The 26,770-nt window shown below is 43.6% G+C and overlaps 1 protein-coding gene across 1 annotated transcript in view; it reads left to right on the plus strand.

The window, feature by feature from the left end:
• Nucleotides 1-26,770, plus strand: part of LOC131184314 (hydrocephalus-inducing protein homolog) — an 88,363-nt gene that overhangs the window by 12,476 nt on the left and 49,117 nt on the right. The window contains exons 7-12 of the mRNA XM_058155452.1: nt 745-882; nt 17,048-17,225; nt 18,522-18,649; nt 19,107-19,240; nt 20,346-20,482; nt 21,605-21,732. Of these exons, the coding sequence (XP_058011435.1) occupies nt 745-882; nt 17,048-17,225; nt 18,522-18,649; nt 19,107-19,240; nt 20,346-20,482; nt 21,605-21,732 (843 nt within the window). The remainder of the gene's footprint in view (nt 1-744; nt 883-17,047; nt 17,226-18,521; nt 18,650-19,106; nt 19,241-20,345; nt 20,483-21,604; nt 21,733-26,770) is intronic.

Raw genomic sequence — 26,770 nt, forward strand, 5'->3', positions numbered from 1 at the left:
TCAGGCACAATTTTTACATAAACACGTGTCCCCAAATGAAGTCCTGTGTTTTGCATGGGTCTCTCAGCATATTATGAGGATTTCTGAAGGACTGGCCTGTAATGTCATAAAAAACTTTCCAGACTGGAATGATCTGGCATCGGTCCTCCTGCTCTTAGAAAGGTTTCTGGCTGATGGGAGGGAATATACAATTGTGTCTGATTCTAGTGAGCTTACTAGAGCATCTGCCAGGATGTTCCAATTCTCCCTGCAGCTCATCCCAGCCAGAAGGAGGTGGAGAGAAAACGTCTCAGAAGAGACCCGCCCTAACTTTTAGTGAGGGATGGGAGGGGAGCATCTGTGAATATGCAGAAATGCCAGAACTTGCATATAAATATAAAAATATATTTATATGTTAGCAAACTAAATAAAATGTTATTATGTTTTTTTCCAGAGGTGAAAATTGAAATAGTTTGAATAGTGGACAAGTTGATGCTAGTTAAAAGTTTGGCCACATTTCTTGGAATGCTTGAACGTCATTGCAGAATAACATTTTCACCACTCTGGGTCTCCCTCTCAATCCATGGGTTAACTCCCTTATGCATCTAGGCCCATTGAATGTTTCTAACACTGAAACATTGTCTATGTCTAGTAGATGAAATCCCTCCCAGCTTGCCTGGTGAAGAATTGTGAGGGAATCAGGAAGGGTCTTCAGCCAAAAAGCAGGTGCTGTTTCACATTAGAATTGCCCTCTTGTCTCCTAAGCCCTTTGACTACATCTGTATGGCTGAGATCATTCTGAAAAACAAAGGAAAAGTTGGATTTGAATACTCTGTGCTTGATGCCATCCAGGCCTCAGCTGACAACCCACCCCCTGGTGTGCCACTGACTCTACCCGCCACTGTAAGTAATCTTGAAGGGGGGGTGTCAAATTAATTTCTTGGTGACTTTGGAATGCTGATCTATACAAAAATATATAATAAGCAAGCAGATTCTTGCAAATAAACCACTAGAATCCAGAGGCCCTCACTTCCTTGACTTCATAGCCACTGACTCCCAGCTTCTAAGTGCTGCCATCAGAATGGCCAGAATGTCATGAGAGCTGAAAAAAGTAAGCAAGAGTACTATAATAGAGATATGCAAGATATGTTACGAGGGCAATGAGGAATGAAACATATTTTAAGTTTAAAAGAACTCATAACATTCAGCAGCTCAGACACTTCCTTGATTCATAGAAGTATAAAGACATACAGCATAATCAGATTTTGTTGATATAGTTGATGTCAAATTGAATCAGAATAGAGCTGAAAGGTTTGCCAGTGGCTGCACCCCAATGCCTACACCTCCCCAATTCTACAACTCTGAGGTCTTTACTGCCAAAGAATCATTGCCATAATAAGCTAACTGTCAATGCTGAACTGAACCAGCTAGAGGCCCTTTTCCTGGTTCATTGTTGCCACACTGTATGGGGGGGAGGGAATTGGAATATATTGCTAGACACAACATTGAACTTTCTCGAGAGAACCAAGGTCATCTCCCAGGTGATGGAGGAGATGGAGAAGAGTGCCTGAGGAGCCCTGCCAATTTATCTAATTGGCCAAGGTGACCAGTGACACTGGGGAGGGAAGGTGTGATTACTGATTTTAACTATGCTGAAACTGCAGGAAAGATTCAGAGTTGGTTGTCAATCAAGTATGCCGATACAATTTACCCAATAAAGTAGTTCTTTGAGGAAGCGTCTGGCCTCAGAGTTCTGATTTGCTTGGGTTTGTTAGTCGGAACCTTGACACTAACTTCAAAATAAAGAATAACCTAAAGAAAACGATAATAATCACTTTCCCCCAACGAAGAGTGCCATCCAATTGATGCAACTGCTTTGAGAATTAACAGCATAACAAAGTTGGAAGGAACCTTTGAGGTCTTCTAGTCCAACCCCTGCTCAAGCAGGAGACCCTCTACCTTTCCAGACAAATGGTTGTCCAGTCTCTTCTCCAGTGATGAAGCACTCACAACTAATGAATGCAAGCTGTTCCACTGCTTAGTTGTCCTCACTATTAGGAAGTTTCTCCTTCATCCCAGGTTGCCTTCTGGTCCTTTGGAAAATAAGTTGACCCCCTCTTCTTTGACTCAGACCCTCAAATATTGGAAACTGCTATCATGTCACCCCTAGTTCTTCTTTTCTCTACACTGGACATACCCAATTCCTGCAACCGTTTTTCATATGCTTTTGTCTCCAGGCCCTTATTCATCTTAGTTGCTCTTCTTTGTACTTTTTCCTGTCTTAACATCTTTTTTGTAATGTGGTGACCAAAACTGGATGCAGTATTCCAGGTGTGGTCTTACTAAGGAGTTATAAAGTGGTACTGTCAAGATTGAAACGTTTTGCCTCTTAATGCTTTTCAACTTGCCAAAGAACTGGGGGGAGGGAAAGGAGAAATAGAAATAGAATGCTGAGAATGTGTACGTAGACTGTGAGAGCCTGGCAACCATCAAGATCACCATTGCAGGTGCTTGAGAAACAGATGGATTGTTCCCATAATAAAAGAATATCTCATAATATTTACTAAATCTACACTACTATTAATCTTCTCATCGTTTCCATCACCAATCTCTTTCCACTTATGACTGTATGACTGTAACTTTTTGTTGCTATCATTAAGGGTTAAATTGTACCCTATGACCATCATTTGTGTTGTAAATGTTGTACCTTGATGAAGGTATTTTTTTTTATTTTTCTTTTATGTACACTGAGAGCATATGCACCAAAACAAATTCCTTGTATGTCCAATCACACTTGGCCAATAAATTCTATTCTATTCTATTCTATTCTATTCTATTCTATTCTATTCTATTCTATTCTATTCTATTCTATAAGTGGACAATGTAATCATCCAGGGATGAGGAGAAAGGGAAGTTAATGTTTAACTAAGCAAATATTTGTGTGGCAAAACCAGAGCTGGTTTTGATTCTTCAGTACCAAAATGGTATATCCAATAAAGTTTTACTTTGGGGAATTGAAAGCTCCAAAGAGTGTTTCCTCGTTTTGTGTTCATTAGTCAGACAGTTGATATTAAACCAATTCTCCTTTACCCTAATGCAGCCTACTCGGATGCTTCCGAGAGAGCTGTGACATAACAATGTCTGATAAGGAGCAAAAAGTTGATGCTGCAGTAAAGCCTGGATCGATCCCTCCACAGACCCACCAGCCACAGCCCAGGAGGACACTGGGATGCAGATAGTGGTGACCTGATCAAAGGTGAGGGTGGAAAAGATGGAGCAGCTGCTGCTGTGAAAGGAAGGAGCTATGGCAGGATTAATTTGCCCTGACCAAAAGACTTGATGGCTGAGCAGAGTGGGGAAGGCAGCTGAGGTAGAATTCCCCTTGAACTCACCTGAGGTTGCCGTGACTCAAGGGACCAAATGGAAGGCCAGAAGGACTGTGGACTGGGAAGAGCTGGTGGAGTGACTGCCTTCCCTCCAGCAGCAGCAAAGACAAGCTCAGGGAATCTTTGCAGTGGCAGGAGCTCAGGTTCAAATGGTCCCACAGGTGGTGGGACTGCTGCTGGGCTACATACTGGTCTGGGATGACAAAGAACCAACCCCTGCCTCTGAAAGTTATGTTCAACAGGTGGCTGGAGAAGCTAGCCTATTTCCTGAATCAGGTGTGGAACTACTTGGAGCGATACAGAGCAATATACCCAGATGAAGTTGTCTGTATGAACACAATTACTTTGAATCTAGAAGGAGATGCAGCAGTCTGGGTGGTGTTTCTCCATGATGAAGCGGCCCTGGATTTGGGGAATGTGGATGAACTTCTAGCTAGATTTGGAAATCCTCCACAAGCCCGCCAAGCAGAATCTGGGATCTGCACCATAAGTTAATGGAATAGACCAAGTAACCAGATACATTCAGGAATTCCACAGCCTGGCTGAGAAGCTGAGGGGTGGCCGGAATGCTTGGTGGTCTACCACTTCTGAGACAGACTAAACAAGGAACTGTACCAAAACTGCCTGCCCCGGGGAATCACGAACGACTTCTGGGCCTGATACCAGCTGGCGACCACAGTGGAACTAAACCTGTTGGAATACTGGCAACATGAAGTGCATGAGGGTCACCCTCGACGAGGCCAAGAGAGACTCCTGCTGGCGCGCAAGGTGCCAAAACCTCTCCCTCTACCCCAAAGGAGAGTCCACGACAACTTCCCTGAGCCTACTTCCAATGTGGGAAAGAGGGCCATCGGGCAGCCAGTTGTCCAGCCCTGCAGCCCGTGTCAGTGCTGAGGGTTCCGAGTCAACCAGAATCCATGAAGGTGCCGAGGAAGGTGAAGGTCATGGAGTTCTCTGGGGGAGGGAACTCTGACCCCCAACAAGCCCAACCTGATCCTCTGCAAGAGTGAGAGTGAGGACCATCCAATGGTAACCATTGCCCCTTTGACCACTCCAGGTAGAGATGTTAGTGCCCCACTCAGGAGCAAAGGGGGTGTTCACTGTCTGGTAGACCAGAGTTATACCTGCTGCTTGGTCAGCCGATGAATTGTAGAAAAATGGGACTAAGACTTAAGAAATTGAGACAGCCTATAAAGTTTGAACAAGATGATGGCTCCCTCAGGTGGGGTAGGGGACACATACCTAGCCAGTAACCGTGAAGGCAGGGAACCACGAAGGAACTATTCTGTTTATAGTTGCACCCAAAATGGCATAGACTATGATATTGGGGTGGCTGAAAAAGTGGAATCCAGTGGTTGACTGGAAGGACAAGAAGTGGCATTTGAGAAGTAAAGCAGATGGATTGCAATACATGGTGATGACACACAATGGTGAAGCACCGTTGGGGGACAAGGGGAAGATGCAGCTCATAAATGCACTAGCCAAGAGTGGATAAGAGTGGGTAAAGAAAAGGAAAATGGGTGATTCAGATTATGCATGGATTTTCATGGGATTAATGGATCTGTGTGGGAAACATATACCGTATATACTCGAGTATAAGCCGAGTTTTTCAGCACGTTTTTTGTGCTGAAAAACGTCCCCTCGGCTTATACTCGAGTATATACGGCTTATACTCGAGTTGTTTTTTTTTCGTTTTTTTCACATTATACCGGCCGGCGCGAACTTGGCGGGGCTTTGCTTTAGCTGGGAAGCCCTGCGGTGCAGTGAGAGGCGGGCGGGCCGCCAGCCTTCTCGGCCGAGGAGGGAGGTTTCGCCGACGGTGGGTGCCTCATTTCCCACCCTCGGCTTATACTCGAGTCCCCAGTTTACCCCAGTTTTTGGGGTAAAATTGGGGACCTCGGCTTATACTCGGATCGGCTTATATTCGAGTATATACGGTACCCCTTCCCACTTAAGAAGGACGTGTTGGGATTCCTGGCCAAGGGAAGGATGTTCACCAAGTTTGACATTAGAGACCCATATTGCCGAGTGAGGATTAAGGAGTGGGATGAGTGGAAAACCACTTTCAATTGTTACTTAGGGTGTTTCCAGTTCGGGGTGATGCCTTTCGGACTACAGGGAGTACCCACGGTATTCATGCAACTAATAGATTTACAGTTTAACAAAGTTGGAAGGGACCTTGTAGGTCATCTAGTCTAACCCCCCATCCAAGCACACCCTACACCATTTTTGACAGATGGCAGTCCAGTCTCTTCTTGAAAGCTTCCAGTGATGAAGCTCCCAGAACCTCTGAAGGCAACTTCTGCTCCATTGGTTGATTGCTCTCACTGTCAGAAAATTCCTCCTTATTTCCAGGTTGAACCTCTCCTTGTTCAAATTTCCATCCGTTATTCCTTGTGTGACCTTCAGGTGCTTTGGCGGCCCCTCAAATATTGGAACATTACTATCATGTCTCCCCTAGTCCTTCTCTTCACTAGACCAGCCATGCCCAGTTCCTCATATGTTTTAGCCTCCAGTTCCCTAATCATCTTGATTTCTCTTCTCTGCACTCTTTCTAGAGTCTCAATATCCTTTTTATAGTGTGGTGACCAAAACTGGATGCAATATTCTAGGTGTGGTCTTACTAAGGCTTTATAGAGTGGTATTAGTACCTCACTTGATCTTGATTGTATCCCTCTGTTAATGCAGTTTAGGATTGCATTGGCTTTTTTGGCTGCTGCCGCACACTATTGGCTCATATTTAATTGATTGTCCACTAAGACTCCAAGATCTCTCACAATAAATGAAATACTGCATGAGCACCTGTATACAGCTACTGTATAGCACCTGTCAGCGTTCCAGAAAGTCCCCAACGCCACGCAAAAACTTGGAGGCAGGCATTTCTCAAAGTTCCAATTTATTAGAGTAGGTGTACTGGCACATTTGGGAAAACCCAAATCTGAGGGTTCCGGGTTTCCCCTCAGTAAATCAAAACCCCAAATCCAGCCCCTGCACCCATCAGTCTGTCACACAGTCCAACCATCACCCATCTCAACTTGAGCCATCCCTGCAACCGCTCCTCCTCTTAAGGCATAAACACCATGACCTTGACCAAAGGGAAGAATGCTATTACGTCTAACTACATTCACTCTTCTCAATCCCCACTCCTACTTTCCCAGGCACGTGGAGTTAGCAACGTGACAAGGGGATGCTGATGTACCTTGACAGCATCCTCATTTATTCTGATGGAAGATCACGTAAAGTTAGTGCGGAAAGTGCTAAGGAAATTGAAGTGCTAATTGAAAGCCAAGCTGTATGCTAAACTATCCAAATGCAACTTCCACAAAACTGCCTCACAGTTTGGATTACTTGGGGTATCCAGTGTCCAGTGAGAGAGTGAGATGGACCCAGGAAAGGTGAAAGCAATACTAGACTGGGAAGCCTCCTGGACCAGAAAGCAACTACAGAATTTCTTGGGCTTTGCTAACTTCTACCACCAATTTATCCCTCATTTGCATGGATAGTTCTGCCCATCACCGAATTACTAAAAATAGGCAAATAGGGGTGAAACTCAAGCTGAGCCAGCCGCTTAACTGGACTATGGAATGCTAAGGAGCATTCAAAAAGCTCAAACAGCTTTTTGCAAGGGAGACAACTGTTAAACACCTGAATTGGAGGAACCATTTGTACTACAAGCCGATGCTAGTGATGTGGCAGTGGGAGCTGTCGTGCTCCAAAGAAATGCGAAGAGGCTGCTGCAACCCTATGCCTATAGTTCCTGGAAACTGACCAACACCAAAAGACGTTGGGCAGTGTGGTAGAAAGAGGCATATGCCATTTGATGGGTGCTGCTGACTTGAAGGCAATTCCTGGGGGGCAGTAAGATCCCTTTTGAAGTGTGGACTGACCACAAGAACCTAAAAACCCCAAGGAAGCTGACTCCTAAACAAATACAATGGGTTCAGTACTTTAATCGGTTCAATTTCTCACAATACTAGACAACACAGTATCAACAGTAGAGACCTTCAAATTTCTAAGTTCTACCATATCACAACACTTTAAATGGATACCTAACATCAAATATATCATCAAAAAAGCACAACAAAGAACATTCTTTCTGCGCCAACTCAGTAAGCTCAAACTGCCTAAGGAGCTGCTGATTCAGTTCTACAGAGGAATTATTGAGTCTGTCTTTTGCACCTCTGTAACTGTCTGGTTCAGTTCTGCAACCCAACAAGAAAAACACAGACTTCAGAGGATAATTAGAACTGCAGAAAAAACAATGGCTACCAACCTGCCTTCTATTGAAGACCTGTATACTGCACGAGTCAAAAAGAGGGCCATGAAAATATTTACAGACCCCTCACATCCTGGACATAAACTGTTTCAACTCCTACCCTCAAAACAACACTACAGAGCCCTGAACACCAGAACAGCTAGATACAAGGACAGTTTTTCCCCAAACACCATCACTCTGCTAAACAAATAATTCCCTCAACACTGTCAAACTATTTACTAAATCTGCACTACTATTAATCTTCTCATCGTTCCCATCACCCTTCTCCTTCCACTTATGACTGTAACTTCATTGCTTGTATCCTTACGATTTATACTGATATTGTTTCCTGATTGCTTATTTGTAACCTATGGCTATCATTAAGTGTTGTTCCTTATGATTCTTGATGAACATATCTTTTCTTTTATGTACACTGAGAGCATATGCACCAAGACAAATTCCTTGTGTGTCCAATCACACTTGGCCAATAAAAAAATTCTATTCTATTCTATTCTATTCTACCCTTTGGTACTTGCTGGGGGGGGGGAGAATTTCTTCATGGATGTGCTTTCTCGGATGCTCCAATACAAACACCTGTTCTGATCCAACCTTACACAAACTCTTTGTCCCAAAAAAACCCTCTTTATTGAATTACTGTGAATTCATGGCATTCAAAGACAGAAAAGTCCAGGCAATAATCCTTCCAAGGGTTAATTGCAATAACAGACCTTATCAGTCCTTGAATAATTGCCAGGCCAGAACTTCCAGTTGCAAAGCTGTAAATTAATTCCTGGCAATAAGTTTATCAGGCACGTCTTCCTAAATAAATCCGAATGGTTGTCTCCCGTGACGCCACTCCCCTTTTGCTTCTGTTTATTCCCCAGCCAGGGAGGGGCCATTCAGCATCCACGTGTGCCTTTCTTCCTGAGTTGGCTCCTGATAATCAATTGTTCTCCTCTCCTGACAACTCTGCGCATACATGCATCTGGAACAGGCCCCACATGTTCCTCTTCTCCGCTTATCTCTGACTCCAAAGGCAACTGGGGAATGTTGTACGGCTCTGGCTCCATTTCTGCTTCCGACACAGAGCCTCCATCAGAGCCTTCCCCAGACTCCAGGATTGGCCCAAGTTCCTCCCCAATCTCCTCATCATTCAAGTCTGCTGCCAGCTCCACTGGCAGCTGGCAGGCACAACAACACCCAGGAGGAAATAGTTAACTCCATTATCCCCTCCTGGCAACTGGCTGTGCAGGTCTCTGTGAAGCAACAAAAGCTAGCCATTCCTCAACCAGCTGAAAGTGCACTGAACCAACAGCTAAAGGAAGTCCTGAAAAAAGATGCATGATTCAAAGACCACAAAAATGAGTTGCTGATGAGGGAGTACCTGGTATGGAAGGAAGCTGGCAAGCCATTTTGGGTTCATAATCACAATAGCAATAGCACTTAGACTTTACAGCCCTCTCTAAGTGGTTTACAGTGTCAGCATATTGCCCCCAACAATCTGGGTCCTCATTTTACCCACCTTGGAAGGCTGAGTCAACCTTGAGCCTGGTGAGATTTGAACTGCAAAATTGCTGGCAGTCAGCAGTCAGCAGAAATAGCCTGCAGTACTGCACTCTAGCCACTGTGCCACTGTGGTTCATAAAGACCCTTCATCTGGTGGCCAAAATAAAGAAAGACATAGAAAACCAATGTGCGTGACCCTGATTGGAGGAACGAACCTGAGCAGAGGATTTAGATGCTGCCTTATCACAGATTTTGCGCAGGGCAAGATCGCGCTGTTTTTTTTTTTTTTTTGAATAATTTTTATTTCCATTTTCCAACATCATATTTATGTACAAACTATTATCCATCATTAATCATTAATTTTTATTTATAACTGATTCAGGCCTGCCCGATTGCCACTTCCTTTCTACACAACCTCCCTCTCTACCCTCTACTACTTTTCCTCTCTACCCTCTACTACTTTCCCATCCTTCATCTCCTTCACTTTACTACTTCCTCTCCTCCTTCTCCACTCCTCCCTTCTTCCACCCTTCTTCCACCCTATCTAACCTTCTTATTCCCCTCCTCCTTCTCTACTCTTTCCTACCTACTTTCTCTCCTTTTCTTCCTGAAATGGCAGTCGAGCATCCCCAATATCATTTTAATTTTTTTTTTAATTTCATATCTTCAAAAATTACTGTACATTAATAATCAATCCATGTATCATTTCCCCCCCTTCCCCCCCTCCTCCCCCTTCCCCCCCCCAGACTTCCCAGAGCAAATACCGGGTATTATAACCAACAATCACAAGCTAAAGTATGCAAAATATACATAACCTCCCACCTTTAAAAATTTAAAACTTTAGATCCCCTCACATTAAGAATAAAAAGATAGGAAAGAATAATAAAAAAAAGAAAAGAAAAGAAGCAATACCAACTTCACATATTACTTCTTCTTACAGTCCATTTTTAAAATTAATCCATCTTCTCAAATTCAATTTTTTTTTCCACTTGTATATTCCTTCAAATTTCATAAGTCCATTTCTCAAATTACAGTCCATCTTCTCGAACTCAAATTTTTATCACTTATATATTTCTTCAGTTGCCATAACATTTAATGTCCGTTCTTCTTACAGTCCATTTTAAAAATTAGTCCATCTTCTAAAGTTCAATTTTTTTTTCCACCCACTTATATATTCCTTCAAATTTCATAAGTCCATTTCTTAAATTACAATCCAGCTTCTCAAATTCAAATTTTCATCACTTATATATTTCTTCAATTGTCGAAGATTTAATATCCAATCTTCCAATACTACTCCATCAATCAAATATCATTTCAAATAAAATCTCTCAAATATAATATTTCCAGCTTAACTTCATAACTTTTACTATCTATAAACGTATCAATTAAAATAAATAATCATTTAAACTACATCCACAATATAACAGTAAGCAGTTAAAATCATTACATCCACATTATCTAAATTCATAAATTTCACTTTCCATCCTTCACAATTGAATAATATCATCCCATAGATTTATACCATACAAATAGCAAATAACAAAATCCTATAATTTATATCCTAAACAAATCAATTCCAAAAATTAACCATAATCATCATATTCACATCTTAAACATTCCTCCCCTCTCCCATTCTATTTTGCATCATTTCCAAACCAGTTAACTTAGCATCTAACAACAAAGGATTCCCACTCTTTAAAACATTAATATAAAATGTCTCGCTTTCATAACTGAATTAAGAAAATACTTTCTACCTCTAAAATTCAGTGACAAACCCATTGGGACTTCCCATCTAAAATATATCTGATATTTCTTAAGCTCATCCACCAAAAAGCAAATTCTCTTCTGTTTCTTAACATTTTAGGAGGAATTTCCTTCATCATTTTATATCTTGTCCCAATATCTGAAATTTATTTTTATAAAAGGCTTGCAAGATTTCATGCCTAACCTTTTAGTTGTAAAATAAATAACCACATCCCTAGGTACTCTATTTTGTCTTGCCCACCAAGAATTAACACGATAAATTCTTTCAATATTAATCTCAAAATCTTCTGGCTTCACACCTTTACCTGTGCAAAGGCTTGCGTAAAATCTCCTTTAAATTTTCCTTCCTATTTTGTTTCAACCCCTCACCCTTATAGCATATTCCATTAATCTATATTGTAATATTACTCTTTCTTCATCTGCCCTATCTACCTTTGCCTTTATATCTTCCATCTTATTATCTAAGTTCCAATTGTTTTGATTTTTTTGAATATCTTCTATTTTCCTTTGCAGCTCTAAATTAGTTTTATTAAATTCTGCAAGATCGTCCTGCATCTGAATACAAGAACTTAATATTTGCAATTGCATCCTTTACCATTTTCATTTCCTCTTCTGCTCTTCCACCATTTCCTTAAAATCCAACATCTCTTTCTCTATTTCATCAAATTTTGATCTATTTCTAAAAAATGACTCTCCAAAAACTCCTGTAAAAAATTTCTTACTTCCTTTTTGATTTCTTCTTTTAATTTTTGAATCTGAGCTGAAGAAATTTCAGCTGAAATTTCAAAGTTTTTAATAACTTTTGGCACTATTTGCTTAAAGGCCATTTAAAAAAAAAAAGAAAAGCTTAATAAAAAACCAAAAAGAAAGAAGAAAAAATTTTAAAAGAAAATTTCAAAAAAAACCCTATCTTTTAAGTCTATAATCCCAAGGAAGATGAAAAAATATAAATCATAAAATTCTCATTTCTTCCAGTTAGTCAGTATCTTCCTATATATCTTCTTTTTCAACACACTTTTGGCACTATTTGCTTAAAAGCCATTTAAAATATATATAACAAGTCAAGCCCAAAAAGAGAAAAAATATAAATCATAAAATTCTCACATCTTCCGTTTAGTCAGTATGTTTCTATGTATCTTCTTTCTTCTACTTCAACACTAGCTGTTAGTAAGCATTTCTACTTTCGTTTTCAGAGCTCACATTCCACAAAACCGCCATTTGCTTTCTTCTCTCCTATCTTCGCAGCCAATAAATCCTCAGGGTTTCACAATCTTCTTACAAGCAGATGTTAGAACTCCAGTTTTTGCTCCGTCCACGTTTAAATCCGTCATTAAATCAATTCTTGTCGTGGCGGTTGGATGCTTCGTTTGTTTGCCATGATGGCAAGTGCTTCTCCTAGCCCGGAGCTTATCAGATTATAGAAGGAGAACTTCCCACCAAATAAGGGCATCTCAACCTCAAATCTAATTGCTCAGCTTTCCTCCTTCGCCCGGAGGAAAGAATACAAGCTGTTGAACTGATTTACGATGTCCTAACAGCTTTTACAGACTAGGGAGTCAGCAGCTAAATCATAGCTGCTTTCTGCACGAAGCAGAGTCAAACCGGAAGTCCAAGATCGCGCTGTTTTTCATGTCTACTGACAGCCCTCGAACCAGATTTACTTGGTCTTGGCTTAATAGTGGAAGCGCTGTGTGTACGGTCAGCTGGCAGTGCTGGGTCACGCTCTTGCATAGATGGTATCTCCCTGCTGGGAGAGTCAGAGTCATTAGCTCTCCTAGATTTACTTAAGGCTTTGGGCATGCTTGAACTATAAAGCAGGATGGCCAAATAAAGGGACAATGTAATTAAGGCAGGAAGAGCTTAATATAGGGTCAGCCTTGAATGGCAAGTAGGCAAGTTTTCCTCTCCTTATGCTTGAAAGGTTGGAGCTCAGCGCTCCTATTAGCAGGCAGCCCACTCCAGGCAATTAATTAGCTGAAAGTATTTGTAAATTGCAGCTAAGTACTGAAAGGCTGTTGCCACAATAATGGGGAGTGCAATTGCAGGCTAGAAACAATGTAGCCAACTTGTGAAGTAAAAATGCCTGCTAAGGTCGGAACTCAGCGTTCCTGTGAAATTGGTTCAGCCGATGTGAAAAAAATAGGCGCAAAAATTGCAGCCGTTTGAAAATGGCGCCCGCAGAAAAAGGAAAAAGAGCGCGAAGCTGCAAGGAAAATAGCGCCGGCTTGCTGGCCAATTCCGGGCGATCACGGCCAGAAAAAAAAAAGGAGGGAAAGTGTTGCCAGTGAAAGGCAACACTAGAAAAAGACGAGGAAGCCTAAAATAGCTCTGCTAAACTCCTCCGAGCAGAAACCGTGCTAGCCGCTCTGCCGCTGCCAATACACAACTGTCAAAACTTAAAAGGAAAGGCAAGCAGCTTCCCTCCGGCCGTGGGAGCGTGAAAACTCCACCGCCCCCCCCCCGCGGCTTTAATCCTTGGATCGTTAAGTTTCCCCACCAGTTTCTGTCAGGGGGAAAACAATGGGAAAAGGTTCTTTAGTAAAAGAACCTTCCTGTCAGCCGCGGGGCCCCAGCCCAGGGCAACAAATATTGTCGCCTGCGGGGACTTTGACAAACCAAAAAATAAAAATAAAAATAAAACTCACAACTCACAAGTCCAAAGATACAATCACAAGTCCAGAGAATTGACGGACTGACACGTCGAGAGTTTCTCTTCATTCTAACTAATATTTTCACCAATATTCCGGTTTGACTTTGGACTGTATTCGATCTATTCTCTGGACTTGTGATTGTATCTTTGGACTTGTGAGTTTTATTTTTATTTTTATTTTTTGGTTTGTCAAAGTCCCCGCAGGCGACAATATTTGTTGCCCTGGGCTGGGGCCCCGCGGCTGACAGGAAGGTTCTTTTACTAAAGAACCTTTTCCCATTGTTTTCCCCCTGACAGAAACTGGTGGGGAAACTTAACGATCCAAGGATTACAGCCGCGGGGGGGGCGGTGGAGTTTTCACGCTCCCACGGCCGGAGGGAAGCTGCTTGCCTTTCCTTTTAAGTTTTGACAGTTGTGTATTGGCAGCGGCAGAGCGGCTAGCACGGTTTCTGCTCGGAGGAGTTTAGCAGAGCTATTTTAGGCTTCCTCGTCTTTTTCTAGTGTTGCCTTTCACTGGCAACACTTTCCCTCCTTTTTTTCTGGCCGTGATCGCCCGGAATTGGCCAGCAAGCCGGCGCTATTTTCCTTGCAGCGCTCTTTTCCTTTTCATGGGCGCCATTTTCAAGCGGCTGCAATTTTCGCCTATTTTTTTCAGATCGGCTGAGCCAATTTCACAGGAACGCTGAGTTCCGACCTTAGCAGGCATTTTTACTTCACAAGTTGGCTGCATTGTTTCTAGCCTGCAATTGCACTCCCCATTATTGTGGCAACAGCCTTTCAGTACTTAGCTGCAATTTACAAATACTTTCAGCTAATTAATTGCCTGGAGTGGGCTGCCTGCTAATAGGAGCGCTGAGCTCCAACCTTTCAAGCATAAGGAGAGGAAAACTTGCCTACTTGCCATTCAAGGCTGACCCTATATTAAGCTCTTCCTGCCTTAATTACATTGTCCCTTTATTTGGCCATCCTGCTTTATAGTTCAAGCATGCCCAAAGCCTTAAGTAAATCTAGGAGAGCTAATGACTCTGACTCTCCCAGCAGGGAGATACCATCTATGCAAGAGCGTGACCCAGCACTGCCAGCTGACCGTACACACAGCGCTTCCACTATTAAGCCAAGACCAAGTAAATCTGGTTCGAGGGCTGTCAGTAGACATGAAAAACAGCGCGATCTTGCCCTGCGCAAAATCTGTGATAAGGCAGCATCTAAATCCTCTGCTCAGGTTCGTTCCTCCAATCAGGGTCACGCTCCAACTGGTTCCCCCAGCACCGTATCTATTGATCAGGTGTCGTTGCAAGGTGATCTTTTACCAATATCTATTGCTAATCTCTGGGGTGGAGCCTCTAATTTGCCTGCTGAACAGCCAATTAGTGGCGACAATTTACTGGAACCAGCGGCAGTAAGAAGGGAGCTCGATCCAGTGGCTCTTACCACTAACCAAACTGTGGGCATCTCTGCTCCCTCCTCTGGCGACGTACAAGCCATGATTGCCCAAGCTATTCAACAAGGCATTCAAGCGGGCCTTCGCCACTCCTCCAGAGCTACCTCGGACCGCTCTGCAGCTTCTAACCGACATCTTGATCAGGGGGAGGATGACTCTCACTCCTATGATGACCCCTATGATGAACCATAAAGCGATTGCCAGGGAAGACTACTGGGCTGCTACAGCTGGTGGCCAAGCCCAGCAGACCAGGGGAAGAAATCACCATGGACTTTATAGTGGAATTGCCTGTCGGTAAGGGAGTACTGTGATTTGGACAGTTCCCTCGGCCCAGAATTGGACCAAGATGTTTGTGCAACACATCTGTCGGCTACTTGGAGTCCCAAGGCACATCTTTTCAGACCGGGAGATGAAATTTACAGCAAAGATTTGGGGGGAGTTCATAAAGTGAATAGGGTCATCCCAGGGACTTAGTTCAGGTTCCATCCAAGTACCAATGGGGTGGCAGAATGAGGTAAAAATAGTGGAACAAGGAAAAGAGGGAGAGTCTTGTTGGTTCTGGTCAGTACTGACAGTGTGGAACAGAATAGTTTGGAAAGATGTACAGGATAAAGACCTAAAATAACTCTCACCTGATGCAGAAATATTAGAACATAAATAAATTGTTGAAACTCTGAAAAATGATAAAAATTGTGGATTATAAAACAGATGAGAGTTAAAGTGGAAACCCAGATGATAAAGCCGAGAGAATGATCTGGATAATAACCCCTTACTGGATTTATAAAAGAGATTTGTAAAGCTCCAAAGAGGCACTTGAGTTGGGAAAAAGAATTTGAAAAGAGATCAAATCCTACCACAATGTCTGAATGAATGAAAGACAAAGGCTTTGGTTGTTTGTTAAATAAACTTTACAAATTCTGTAAAGCTCTGGGAACTTTATGGACTTTCTACTGAAACTAGGACAGAAATGTTGATTATGGATTTGCATATGAATAAGGAATGAGTTATGAGAAGAGATTCTTGCGTGGAACTTTATAAGGGGTGAAGTAAGTTTGTACTTGTTATGATGAAGATTGGGTATTACTTCTTTATATATTTCTTTCCTCCTTTTTCTTATTTCTTCCTCTTTCTACTTTCCTTTGTTTTGCACTTTTTATTTTCTTCTTTTTCTCTCTTGAGTGTAGTTTACATTGTCTTTTACTATTATTAACATTTTTAATAAAAAATATTTTAAAAAGAAGTTGCAATCACATGACAACCTTGATTAATGACCTGCTGGTTCTTAACAATGGCAGTGGAGACACCAGAATGGTCAGCATTGAGTGGTGCAGTCACATGGCTGAGAGAGAAAAAAGACCCCAGGCTGGACAGGAAAACTGTGACTCTCCTCGACCTCACAGGGTGCCCCTCTTTGCTTCACTGCCCCTACAGGGTGGTTTAGACTCCCTGTGGAATCCACAAACATGAAGAATTCAGCATAGGGAATGCAGAGCCTGTTCCTCTGTGTCTGTATCACTGTGACGTCAACCAAAAGTCTCAGTACAAAATGTCTTATAGTATATTAAGTTTCAATTGTGCATTAAATAGATTAGCTATATGATGTTTCTGACAATGCTGTTCAATATATATTGATTATCTGCTGGTATAAACATTGTTTATAATATATTATTATAAACCTATAAAACCTATATAGTTTTTTAAACATTAAAAAACATTAAACACTAAAAAAATTATCTCTGCCTACCCCTGCACACCAGGAAATAGTTTTGGGTTGGATAGCTAAAATCTTTTAAACAGAAAACAAATTCAAAATGATATTGACTCTCAGAGAAATAGGCTCTCCCCTTTTGCTGCCATTTGCAAAATTGATGGGCATTCTCATCATTCTGAGACTGGACTGTGGTTCCTACCTCATTTGATACCTTTGTAAGTCAATGATGAACTAATTCTGTACTCTGAAACAAACATTTGGGTATCCTTGGGAGCTGTGGAAGCCAAGGAAAGATTGCTGGGTGTTTTGTGCAAAGGGTGAAGAGTTTCATTTTTCTGATTTTTCCATCTTCTAGAATTATATTGACTCAGGAAAGGAGCAAATATTGAAGGTCTATTACTTACCAGGAGTTCCAGAGGTCTTTCAGAGAACCTTCCAAATTCAGGTGGCTCACCTGGAACCAGATAGTATCACTCTGAAAGGACAGGGAGTTTTCCCTAGAATTTGCTTGGATCTTCCCAGAAATATTCGCGGTAAGAGTACTTTGTCTTCCCATGAAACTAATATAGCTGAAATATATAAGTTAATTCCTTTACAAATATTCACCAGCAGTGTGCATGAACCATTATTTTTGGTTTTGGGTTTCAAACAACAATCTTTCAATTGATAATTCTATCTAAACAGAACTCAAAGTCCTTGTGGTCCTGGTTTTCATATAGGATGCTCAAATATATTTTTTATACTAGAATCACAGATATTGGCTAAAAGGCAGTGGTGAAATGGAGCCGGTTCTATCCAGCTCGGTCAAACCGATAGCGACGGGAGGCTCTGTCCACCCGCCCAGACATCATCACATTCCATTTTTTACGCTCTGCGCATGCGCAGAAGGTCCTGCACATACGCAGAGGTGTCACATGTGAGTGTTCCCATTTGTGAACCGATAGCGAAGGTAAGTGGATTTCACACGTGCTAAAAGGGTAATTTTAAATATTGCTTTCTCTTCCTGAAAATATTTCAATTTTTTTTCTTAAAATCATGCTCTTGGCCAATGTATCTGCAGATGCATGAAAAATATCAGTTAGCCATTTTTGCCTCAACCACATATAAACAACAAGTCGAAATTTGATAAGCATGAGCTCATTCAAAAGTAATGATTTTCAGCGATGGACTTGCTTTTAAAAGGAGTCTTGCTAGTTAATTCATGACAACATTTGTGCTATAACAGCAAAGAAAAATGACTCTGCAGTTATCAGGCTTAAAAGTCAGTGTCCTGTATTTAAATAAACAAGCTTAATATCAAAACACAAGAGTATAAATAGAAACCTTCCAACCAAACTAACACGGCAGTCTTTTAATTTTGAATGAAAATTTTATTTCATTTTTAAATATTTTTATTATTTAGATAGCTTGACTTTCAATCAATACATGATTTTAAGGCAACTTTCAAGAATTAAAAATGTAAAATATACCTGTAGAACATAAATATTTGTGTGGTTAAAATTAAGAGTGAAAATTAAAATCAGCATCAATAAATAATTAACCATCAAAAAGCTTGTGAAAAGAGGTGTTTTTTCTATGTTCCCACTCTAAAGTGCTAACTTTCCTGGGGAAAATATTCTAAAGCATGGGAGCTCAATATCCTCAGGATAGAACCATGGACTGCTCAACCATCCCAATGGAAAGCAGCAAAGGAGCCAAATTAGACCATTGGTCTAATTTTAAATGCGCTTTGAAAGGTGGAGTCCAGAACATGGAAGCCATTAAAAGAGCACAGTCTCTTTCAAGTGCATTTCTCAATTCAGAATGCCTGGCCTTCCTGCTTTACATAGGAAATGAGCGGTACAGCAGCATCCTCAAAGAAATGAAGCAGCAACTAGAACAGGAAACGCAGAAAGATTTCAGCAGTAATTCTGAAGCATTGGCCACGGAACCACCCATGGAAGAATCTTTCACCATGGTAAGATGAACAGCTCTCCCATCTGCCTGTCAGCTGGCCTGGGTGGAGGCACTAAGGTGGAATTGAGCCCTGAGGAGCAACCACACTTCTGCATGACACAATCATCTCAGGGAGTGGAACGGGGGTGCTGTTCAGCAGGTTCTGACAGGTTCTGGAGAACCGGTAGCGGAAATTTTGAGTAGTTCAGAGAACCGGCAAATACCACCTGAGGCTGGCCACAGAGTGAGGTGGGAATGGAGATTTTGCAGTATCCTTCCCCTGCCATGCCCACCAAGCCACGCCCACAGAACCAGTAGTAAAAGAATTGAATTCCACTACTGGAGTGGAACCAAGGCCAATGCTTTTTGTGGGGGTGGGAGGGGCCACATTATGATCTGGGTGAGATCAGGATGCAAGAGTAGAAGTCCAATACTGCCATGGACATGCTAGAGTTGTTGACTCCTCCTGATGTCTTTAGCTCGACACACAACTGCAGATGGAATTGGAAAGGCTGCTTGTTCAAGAGCACGCTCTGGAGCAACAGAAGCTGCTGGCCTCTATTTCAGCGGATGACCCTGCTGCCTGTCAGCGAGCTCGCCGGAAACTGGTCAAGTTAGTGCATATAGCTTCTTTCTGGTCCAAAAGGATGGGCTTCCAGGAGTTTTCCCAGAGAATCGTCAATGAAATGCATGCTCCAAAATAAAGCCTGTTCACCTGGTCTTTAAGGCTTCTCTTTAGCAGGGTGACACACTGTCTAGCCTGAGAAACTAGCAGTGGTTTTCTCTTCTCGAGGCTGAGTGAATGCTTGTTGTGCCTCGCTTGCCCCCCTCTCCGCAGCCGGGCCCCTCTCGTCTCCTGCCGGATGCTGATACTGCAGACGAATGGCCTGACATGCCTCCAGCCCCCAGTCCTGGCACCATGCCCGGACAAACGGAGCAGCTGGGCCCCTCCCCCACAGCATGTGAGCCTGGGGAGTGTGAAGCCAGTCACAAGCTGGAATTACCGGCAGCTGGAGGCTGGAGGGACCCACACTTGCTTCCGGAGAGTGGAGAGGTGATGTCAGCAAAAGGAAGGGAGGGGCAGGCCTGGATAAGTGCTGAGTCATGGAGCCACACCCCATAGCCTATATAAAGAATCTGCTTTCTGGCATTCTTTGAGTCAGGCAAAGTCTAAATTGGATTGCTGAAGTCACATCCTGGTCTCCTGCCTGCCCTGAGAACTCTGACAGAACTTTGGCAAAGCTGCAGAGGCACGCTTGATATGGACTTCCCCGACCCGGCCGTCAGAGGAGGAGTGGGACACGACAATGCTTATGAAAGGATTTCTGTGCATGAAGATACAAGGGAAGGGGTCAAATGATGAATAGTTAAGGTACTAGGTCTCATGGCTGCCATCCCCCAAGCCAAACTTTGCAAAACTGTCAGCCTGACATTAGCAATGGAGGATGGCAGCAATGGGGAGGGAAGAGGATTGGAAAGCAGGGAACCATTTGTCTGTGATGGTATAAGGACTCCTGCCATGGGCAGGGTGTTGGACTAGAAGACCTCCAAGGTCTCTTTCAGCCCTCTGATTCTAGGGTTTTCCGCTTATGAGCACAGCCTGGTCAGGCTAATCTTTAGTGTAGTTGAAATGAATGAACTGGTGAAATTTGAGATTTTGTGGAAAATATCACTCATCCTGTTTATGTTAACATCATCCACATTATGCTTTTTTTAAGAGCCCAGCTACCTGAGTATGTCTTAGATTTTGGCTACATAATCATGGGCACCATCAGAACTCACATCATCAAGATCACAAACACTGGCCACTTCCCCGTCTCCTTCCATGCAGATCGACGGGACCTACGGGACACAGGTACAAGAAGGGCATCATTCCATTTTTTTTGTAGCCTATGTTGAAACCGTAAACAATGGTTTAAGGCCCAAATAATTAAAATGGAACAAAATACATTGAAACTTCCCATATTTACCGGACAAGTATCGTTTTTAATATGTTCAAAATATTGTAGCTTTGTTTATTGCTGGTCATCCCCTATGCCATGGAGATTGCAGTGAGGGAGAGAGGATTTCTCAGGATCTCTTCCTAGCCTTGCTCACTTTTATCAATGTTTGCAACATGAGTCAATTTACTGCTGCCCTTTTACCCCAGACCAGAAGAGGATTCTGTTTTGTTGTTGTTAGTTGCGAAGTCGTGTCTGACCCATCGTGACCCCATGGACAACATTCCTCCAGGCCTTCCTGTCCTCTACCATCCCCCAGCGTCCATTTAAGCTCAAGCCTACTGCTTCAGTGACTCCATCCAACCACCTCGTTCTCTGTCGTCCCATTCTTCTTTTACCCTCAATCTTTCAAGAGTCCTTCACGTATTTCTTCTCATTAGATGGCCAAGTATTTCAGTTTCATCTTCAGGATCTGGCCTTCTAAGGAGCAGTCAGGGTTGATCTCCTCTAGGATTGACCAGTTTGATCGCCTTGAAGTCCAAGGGACTCGCAGGAGTCCTCTACAGCACCACAGTTCAAAGGCCTCAATTCTTTGGCGCTCAGCCTTCTTATGATCCAACTTTTACAGCCAGGCTTCTGTTATTGTGACCAAAAATAATGCCAGGTCTAACTTGCTGCTTAGCACCAATAAATATAAAATAAATGGCAAGCCCTGGTTCAGTCTGTTCAATATACACACACGTACATAGATATATATATGTAGATGTGCATGCCCAGACAGTCACTATCGCTTACAATTCCTAATGACTATGTTCACATGTCACATTAAGCCACAGTCAAGCCAAAGCTCTGTGCAATGCTCAGCATGTAGGACTTGGCTATCTGTTTTTCACCATCTTCCCTTCTGCAGTTGTTAGTGGGGAACCAGCACCTCTGTACCATAGGAATGTCTTGGAGATGTAATGTATATGGAGTTCAAGAGCGGTTTGTTTTCTTAAGTAGTGAGAGCTGTTTCTCTTGCTGTTATCCTGAGTCAGGTTTCAACACTGAATTGGATCGGGTGAAAAATCTACCTTTCTGCGAGACAGAGACGTTTGAAATATGGTTTGACCCCCAGAGTGTCGGCTGTGCCCTTGGAGAGACAGAAGTGCTGTTGCCCATCAAGGTGCTTCGAAGTTTCTTTTATACACACACACACATGCAGAGGCACACACAAGCGTGCGCACGCACGTACTGAGTTATACACTCCTATCTTCCCTAAAAGTGGAAAAATGGACAAAAATTGTCTAGACTAGGTGGATCAGACTATGACCCATTGAGGAAGGGGCTGACTTCCACTTTCTTGAAAGCAGTGGGACCACCCTCTCTTTCAAGGAGGAATTAGCCTTCACCTAAACTGAGTATCGGCAACATGTGGCTCCTGAGCCGCATACAGCTATTTTGTTCCCCTGCTAAGGCCCACCCCTCACCCTCCCCTCCCAGTCACTCTTCATGTGGCCTGAGAAGGTAAGGGCAATGGCGGGGATGGAGACTCGCTCCATATTCCAGGGTGGGAGGGAAGTGTCCCTGTACTTGCCTCTCATTTTGCAGGCACGTGTTCTGGCACTGCTGCGCACACACCTCGGTCAACTGGGGAGACATGCAACACACCTGGCCCAGCTGCAGCCGATGCGCCTTGTCATAATGGGCTCCAGGAAGAGGAGGGGACGCTGTCTTCCCCCATTGTGAAGCGTGCTAAATTTAAATATGCTGCGCAAGGCGCTATGAGAGCAGCGAGCAGGCTATGGAGGCAGCAAGAGCAGCTGCGTTAGCTGCATTCAGGCCAGTGCTCTAGACTTGTAACTTGCTCTTGCTGTGGTGCATTGGCTGCAGCCAGGCTGGGCATGTCGCACATCTCCCTGACTGACCAAGGTGCACGTGCAGCACCAAGTGCTGGAAAACCTGAGATGGGAACCTGAGGTGGTTTCTGGGAACCTGAAATGACTCTTGATTTAAATCATATGGTAAAAATCACTCAAAGAAGAAGAAAGAATATTAGGGGGGGAAAAACCCAACCCTTTCCTGTTTTTGGAAATGGTTCAAGAGGGAGTGCACACACAAATGAGAGTGGGGAGGGAAGGGGGGGAGAGAGATGAGAGAGAAAAAGAAGGATAAAAAGAGAGAAATGAGAAAATGATGGAGGGAGAGAGAAACAAATGAGAGAGAAGGGAAAGAGAGGGAGAGAGAAATAAGAGAAGGAAAGGAAACAAAGGAGAGAAAAGGAGAGAAAGAAAGGAAAGAAAAAGAAGGAGAGAGAGAGGGAAAAGAGAATAACAGAAATGAAAGGGAGAGAGAGAGAAATGAGAGAGAGAAAAGGGGAGAAAAAGAGAAAGAAATGAGAAAACGATGGAGAGTATGAGAGAGAAGAAAAAAGGAGAAACGGAAAGAGAGAAAGAGAGAGGGAGATAAGAGAGAAATGAGAGAGCTGGAGGGAGAGAATGAGAGGGAAAAGAGGGGAAAAATGAGAGAAAAGGGGAGAGAAAGAAAGGGAAGGAAGGGAAGGAGGGAGGGAGGGAGAGGAAGAAGAAAAAGAGAAAAGCAGAAGAGAGGGAGAGAAATAAGAGAAGGAAAGGAAACAAAGGAGAGAAAGGAGAGAAAGAAAGGAAAGAAAAGAGGAGAGAGAGAGGAAAGAGAATAACAGAAATGAAAGGAGAGAGAGAGAAATGAGAGAGAGAAAAGGAGAAAAGAGAAAGAAATGAGAAAACGATGGAGAGTATGAGAGAGAAGAAAAAGGAGAAACGGAAAGAGAGAGAGGAGACAAGAGAAATGAGAGAGCTGGAGGAGAGAATGAGAGGAAAAGAGGGGAAAAATGAGAGAAAGGAGAGAAAGAAAGGAAGGAAGGAAGGAGGAGGAGGAGAGGAAGAAGAAAAGAGAAAAGCAGAAGAGAGGAGAGAGAAATAAGAGAAGGAAAGGAAACAAAGGAGAAAAGGAGAAAGAAAGGAAAGAAAAGAGGAGAGAGAGGAAAAGAGAATAACAGAAATGAAAGGGAGAGAGAGAAAAGGAGAGAAAGAAAGGAAAGAAAAGAGAAAGAAATGAGAAAACGATGGAGAGTATGAGAGAGAAGAAAAAAGGAGAAACGGAAAGAGAGAGAGAGAGGGAGACAAGAGAGAAATGAGAGAGCTGGAGGGAGAGAATGAGAGGGAAAAGAGGGGAAAAAATGAGAGAAAAGGGGAGAGAAAGAAAGGGAAGGAAGGGAAGGAGGGAGGGAGGGAGAGGAAGAAGAAAAAGAGAAAAGCAGAAGAGAGGGAGGGGAGAGAGAGAGAGAAAGACCCATTTCCCACAGAAAACACCCAGAGCCACAAAACCCCGGTAGGTTTGGCCGGGGCAGGTCATGTGATTGGTTGGGAATGATGTTGAGTTGGCCACGCCCACCCAGGTTTTGTGGCTCCGTGTTTTCTTTTCTGTGGGAAACAGATCCAAATGCTTCTTTAAGTTTTTAAGGTTGCAGACCCCTGGCCTAAACCAATCACACACACCCTCAGCCAGGAGAGACCTGGATCTCTCACAGAAGAAAGAAATATTTGTGCTTCACTACCCTTAGTTCCATGGGGCCCTTACTGCTAGTGGCTCCAGCCTGTGTATGGTCAGATTTGCTCCTGGTTATCTACCAACTGTGCTCTAGGCGTCTCTTCTCCTATTTCTCCCTCATCTCCTCTGAAAACCAGGGGGAATTCTGGAATCCAGGAATGAGGTGAAGGCCATTCAGGCATGATAATCTCTGGAGGGCCAGGGATAGGGGTTGTTCCTCTGCCCTGGTCCTATTAGACCTCTCAGCGGCTTTCGATACCATCGACCATGGTATCCTGCTGCGCCGGTTGGGGGGATTGGGAGTGGGAGGCACCGTTTATCGGTGGTTCTCCTCCTATCTCTCCGACCGGTCGCAGACGGTGTTGACGGGGGCAGAGGGCGCGGCGCCTCACTTGTGGGTGCCGCAGGGTCGATCCACTCGCCCCTTCTGTCCAACATCTATATGAAGCCGCTGGGTGAGATCATCAGTGGTTTCGGTGTGAGGTACCAGCTGTACGCTGATGACACTCAGCTGTACTTTTCCACACCGGGCCACCCCAATGAAGCTATCGAAGTGCTGTCCCGGTGTTTGGAAGCCGTACGGGTCTGGATGGGGAGCAACAGGCTCAAGCTCAATCCCTCCAAGACAGAGTGGCTGTGGATGCCGGCATCCCGGTACAGTCAGCTGAGTCCACGGCTGACTGTCGGGAGCGAGTCATTGGCCCCGATGGAGAGGTGCGCAATTTGGGCGTTCTCCTGGATGAACGGCTGTCTTTGATGAACACCTGACGGCCGTCTCAGGAGAGCTTTCCACCAGGTTCGCCTGGTGCGCCAGTTGCGCCCCTTTCTAGACCGGGATGCCCTATGCACGGTCACACACGCCCTTGTGACGTCTCGTCTGGATTACTGCAATGCTCTCTACATGGGGCTCCCTTGAGGGGCATCCGAGGCTACAGTTAGTCCAGAATGCAGCTGCGCTGGTGATAGAGGAGCCCTCGGGCTCCCGAATGACACCTATCCTGCGCAGGCTGCACTGGCTGCCTGTGGCTTTCGGGTGCGCTTCAAGGTTTTGTGAACGTCTTTAAAGCGCTCCATGGCATAGGGCCGGTTATTTACGGGACCGCCTGCTGCTACCGAATACCTCTCACCGACCCGTGCGCTCTCACAGAGGGACTCCTCAGGGTGCCGTCGGTAGCGACAGTGTCGTCTGGCGGCGCCCAGGGAAGGGCCTTCTCTGTGGGGCTCCGCCTCTGGAATGACCTCCCCAGGACTTCGTCAACTTCGGACCTCCGAACCTTTCATGAGCTTAAAACTTACCTATTTATTTGCGCTGGCCTGGGTTAGTTTTTTAAATTTATGGGTTTTTAAATGGGTTTTAGTTTTAAATTTTAATTATGGCCAATTTTAATAAGTTTTTTAAGTGTATTTTAAATTGTATTTATATATTGTCTATTTTACTTGGCTGTGAACCGCCCTGAGTCCTTCGGGAGAAGGGCGGTATACAAATTTAATAAATAAAATAAAATAAATAAATAAATGATATAATGTAATCCAGAACCCAGATGCCTTCTCATTCTAGGTAGCGACCAGGGCTTTGGTCGAATCCTGCAAGAGATCCTCAAACGATCCCAAGCTCCCTCTGAACCACGCTGGGTTCATTAGCTAGCTGGGACAGGCCAATTTACTAGGTCTGGCCCAGTGGTGAAATCCTCCATGGGTTGCCACTGGTTTGCTGCACGCACATGCATGGTACGTGCCAAATGCGTGCTGTGCACGCATGTACAGTACACAGTAAATGCACACTGTGCGCAAGCGCATTCACAGTGCACACCAAACGCATGCTTCATGCAGAAAAAGAAGCCTTTGTAGGTAAGTAGAACAGTGGGGGGGGGAAACAGCTGTGCATATGATTTAGATTTGTCAGAAAGCAGGATTTCCTGGTTTCTAGCAAATATAAATCATGTGGCAGAGCTGATCATTGGAAATACAGGTTCAGAGAACTGGTAGCTTTTTTTTATTACCAGTTCGCGTGAACCGGTGTGAACTGGTAGCATTTCACCCCTGGTCTGGCCTTCGTGTTGGAGGAGGGGATGCCAGAGAACTGCAGGGTTACTGTTTATAGTTAAATCATCTATTTCGTAGGATTTTTGATAGTGCAATTGTAGTTTGCAGGATCAGGACACCCCTTGGCATATGTTACAGTGTTGCCCATGAAAGGAAAAGATAGGGGATATGACGTGAGAGCTGGACAAGTAGAGTTAAACAGCTTATCCGATGAAGAGTTTAGCTAGCCCATCTGTAGAACCAACAGCTTATCCTAACAACTATAAGAGCACAATGACTGCCTTTATCTAGCTAAATTGGCTTGGATATGTGAACCAGGCCACCCCTGTTTGGGGGGAAGAACCCTAAGGCTTCCCTGAAGTCCCACCTGCTTACAACAAGATGGAGTGGAGCAGTGGTTGAGATGGGTCCCCAGGACTGTGATGGCCTTTATTTATTTATTTATTTATTTATTTATTTATTTATTTATTTTTCAAATTTAGGCAATGGGGGCTGTCCTTCGGAGCCTGAAGTGTCTGGATTGTTCTCATTTCCTTTTTCCTGTTGTACTCTCTAATCAGGACCACAGGGCCCAGGGAAGGTGGTGTCCATGT

The sequence above is a fragment of the Ahaetulla prasina genome, chromosome 12 (assembly GCF_028640845.1).
Source record: "Ahaetulla prasina isolate Xishuangbanna chromosome 12, ASM2864084v1, whole genome shotgun sequence".
NCBI classification, from domain to species: domain Eukaryota; kingdom Metazoa; phylum Chordata; class Lepidosauria; order Squamata; family Colubridae; genus Ahaetulla; species Ahaetulla prasina.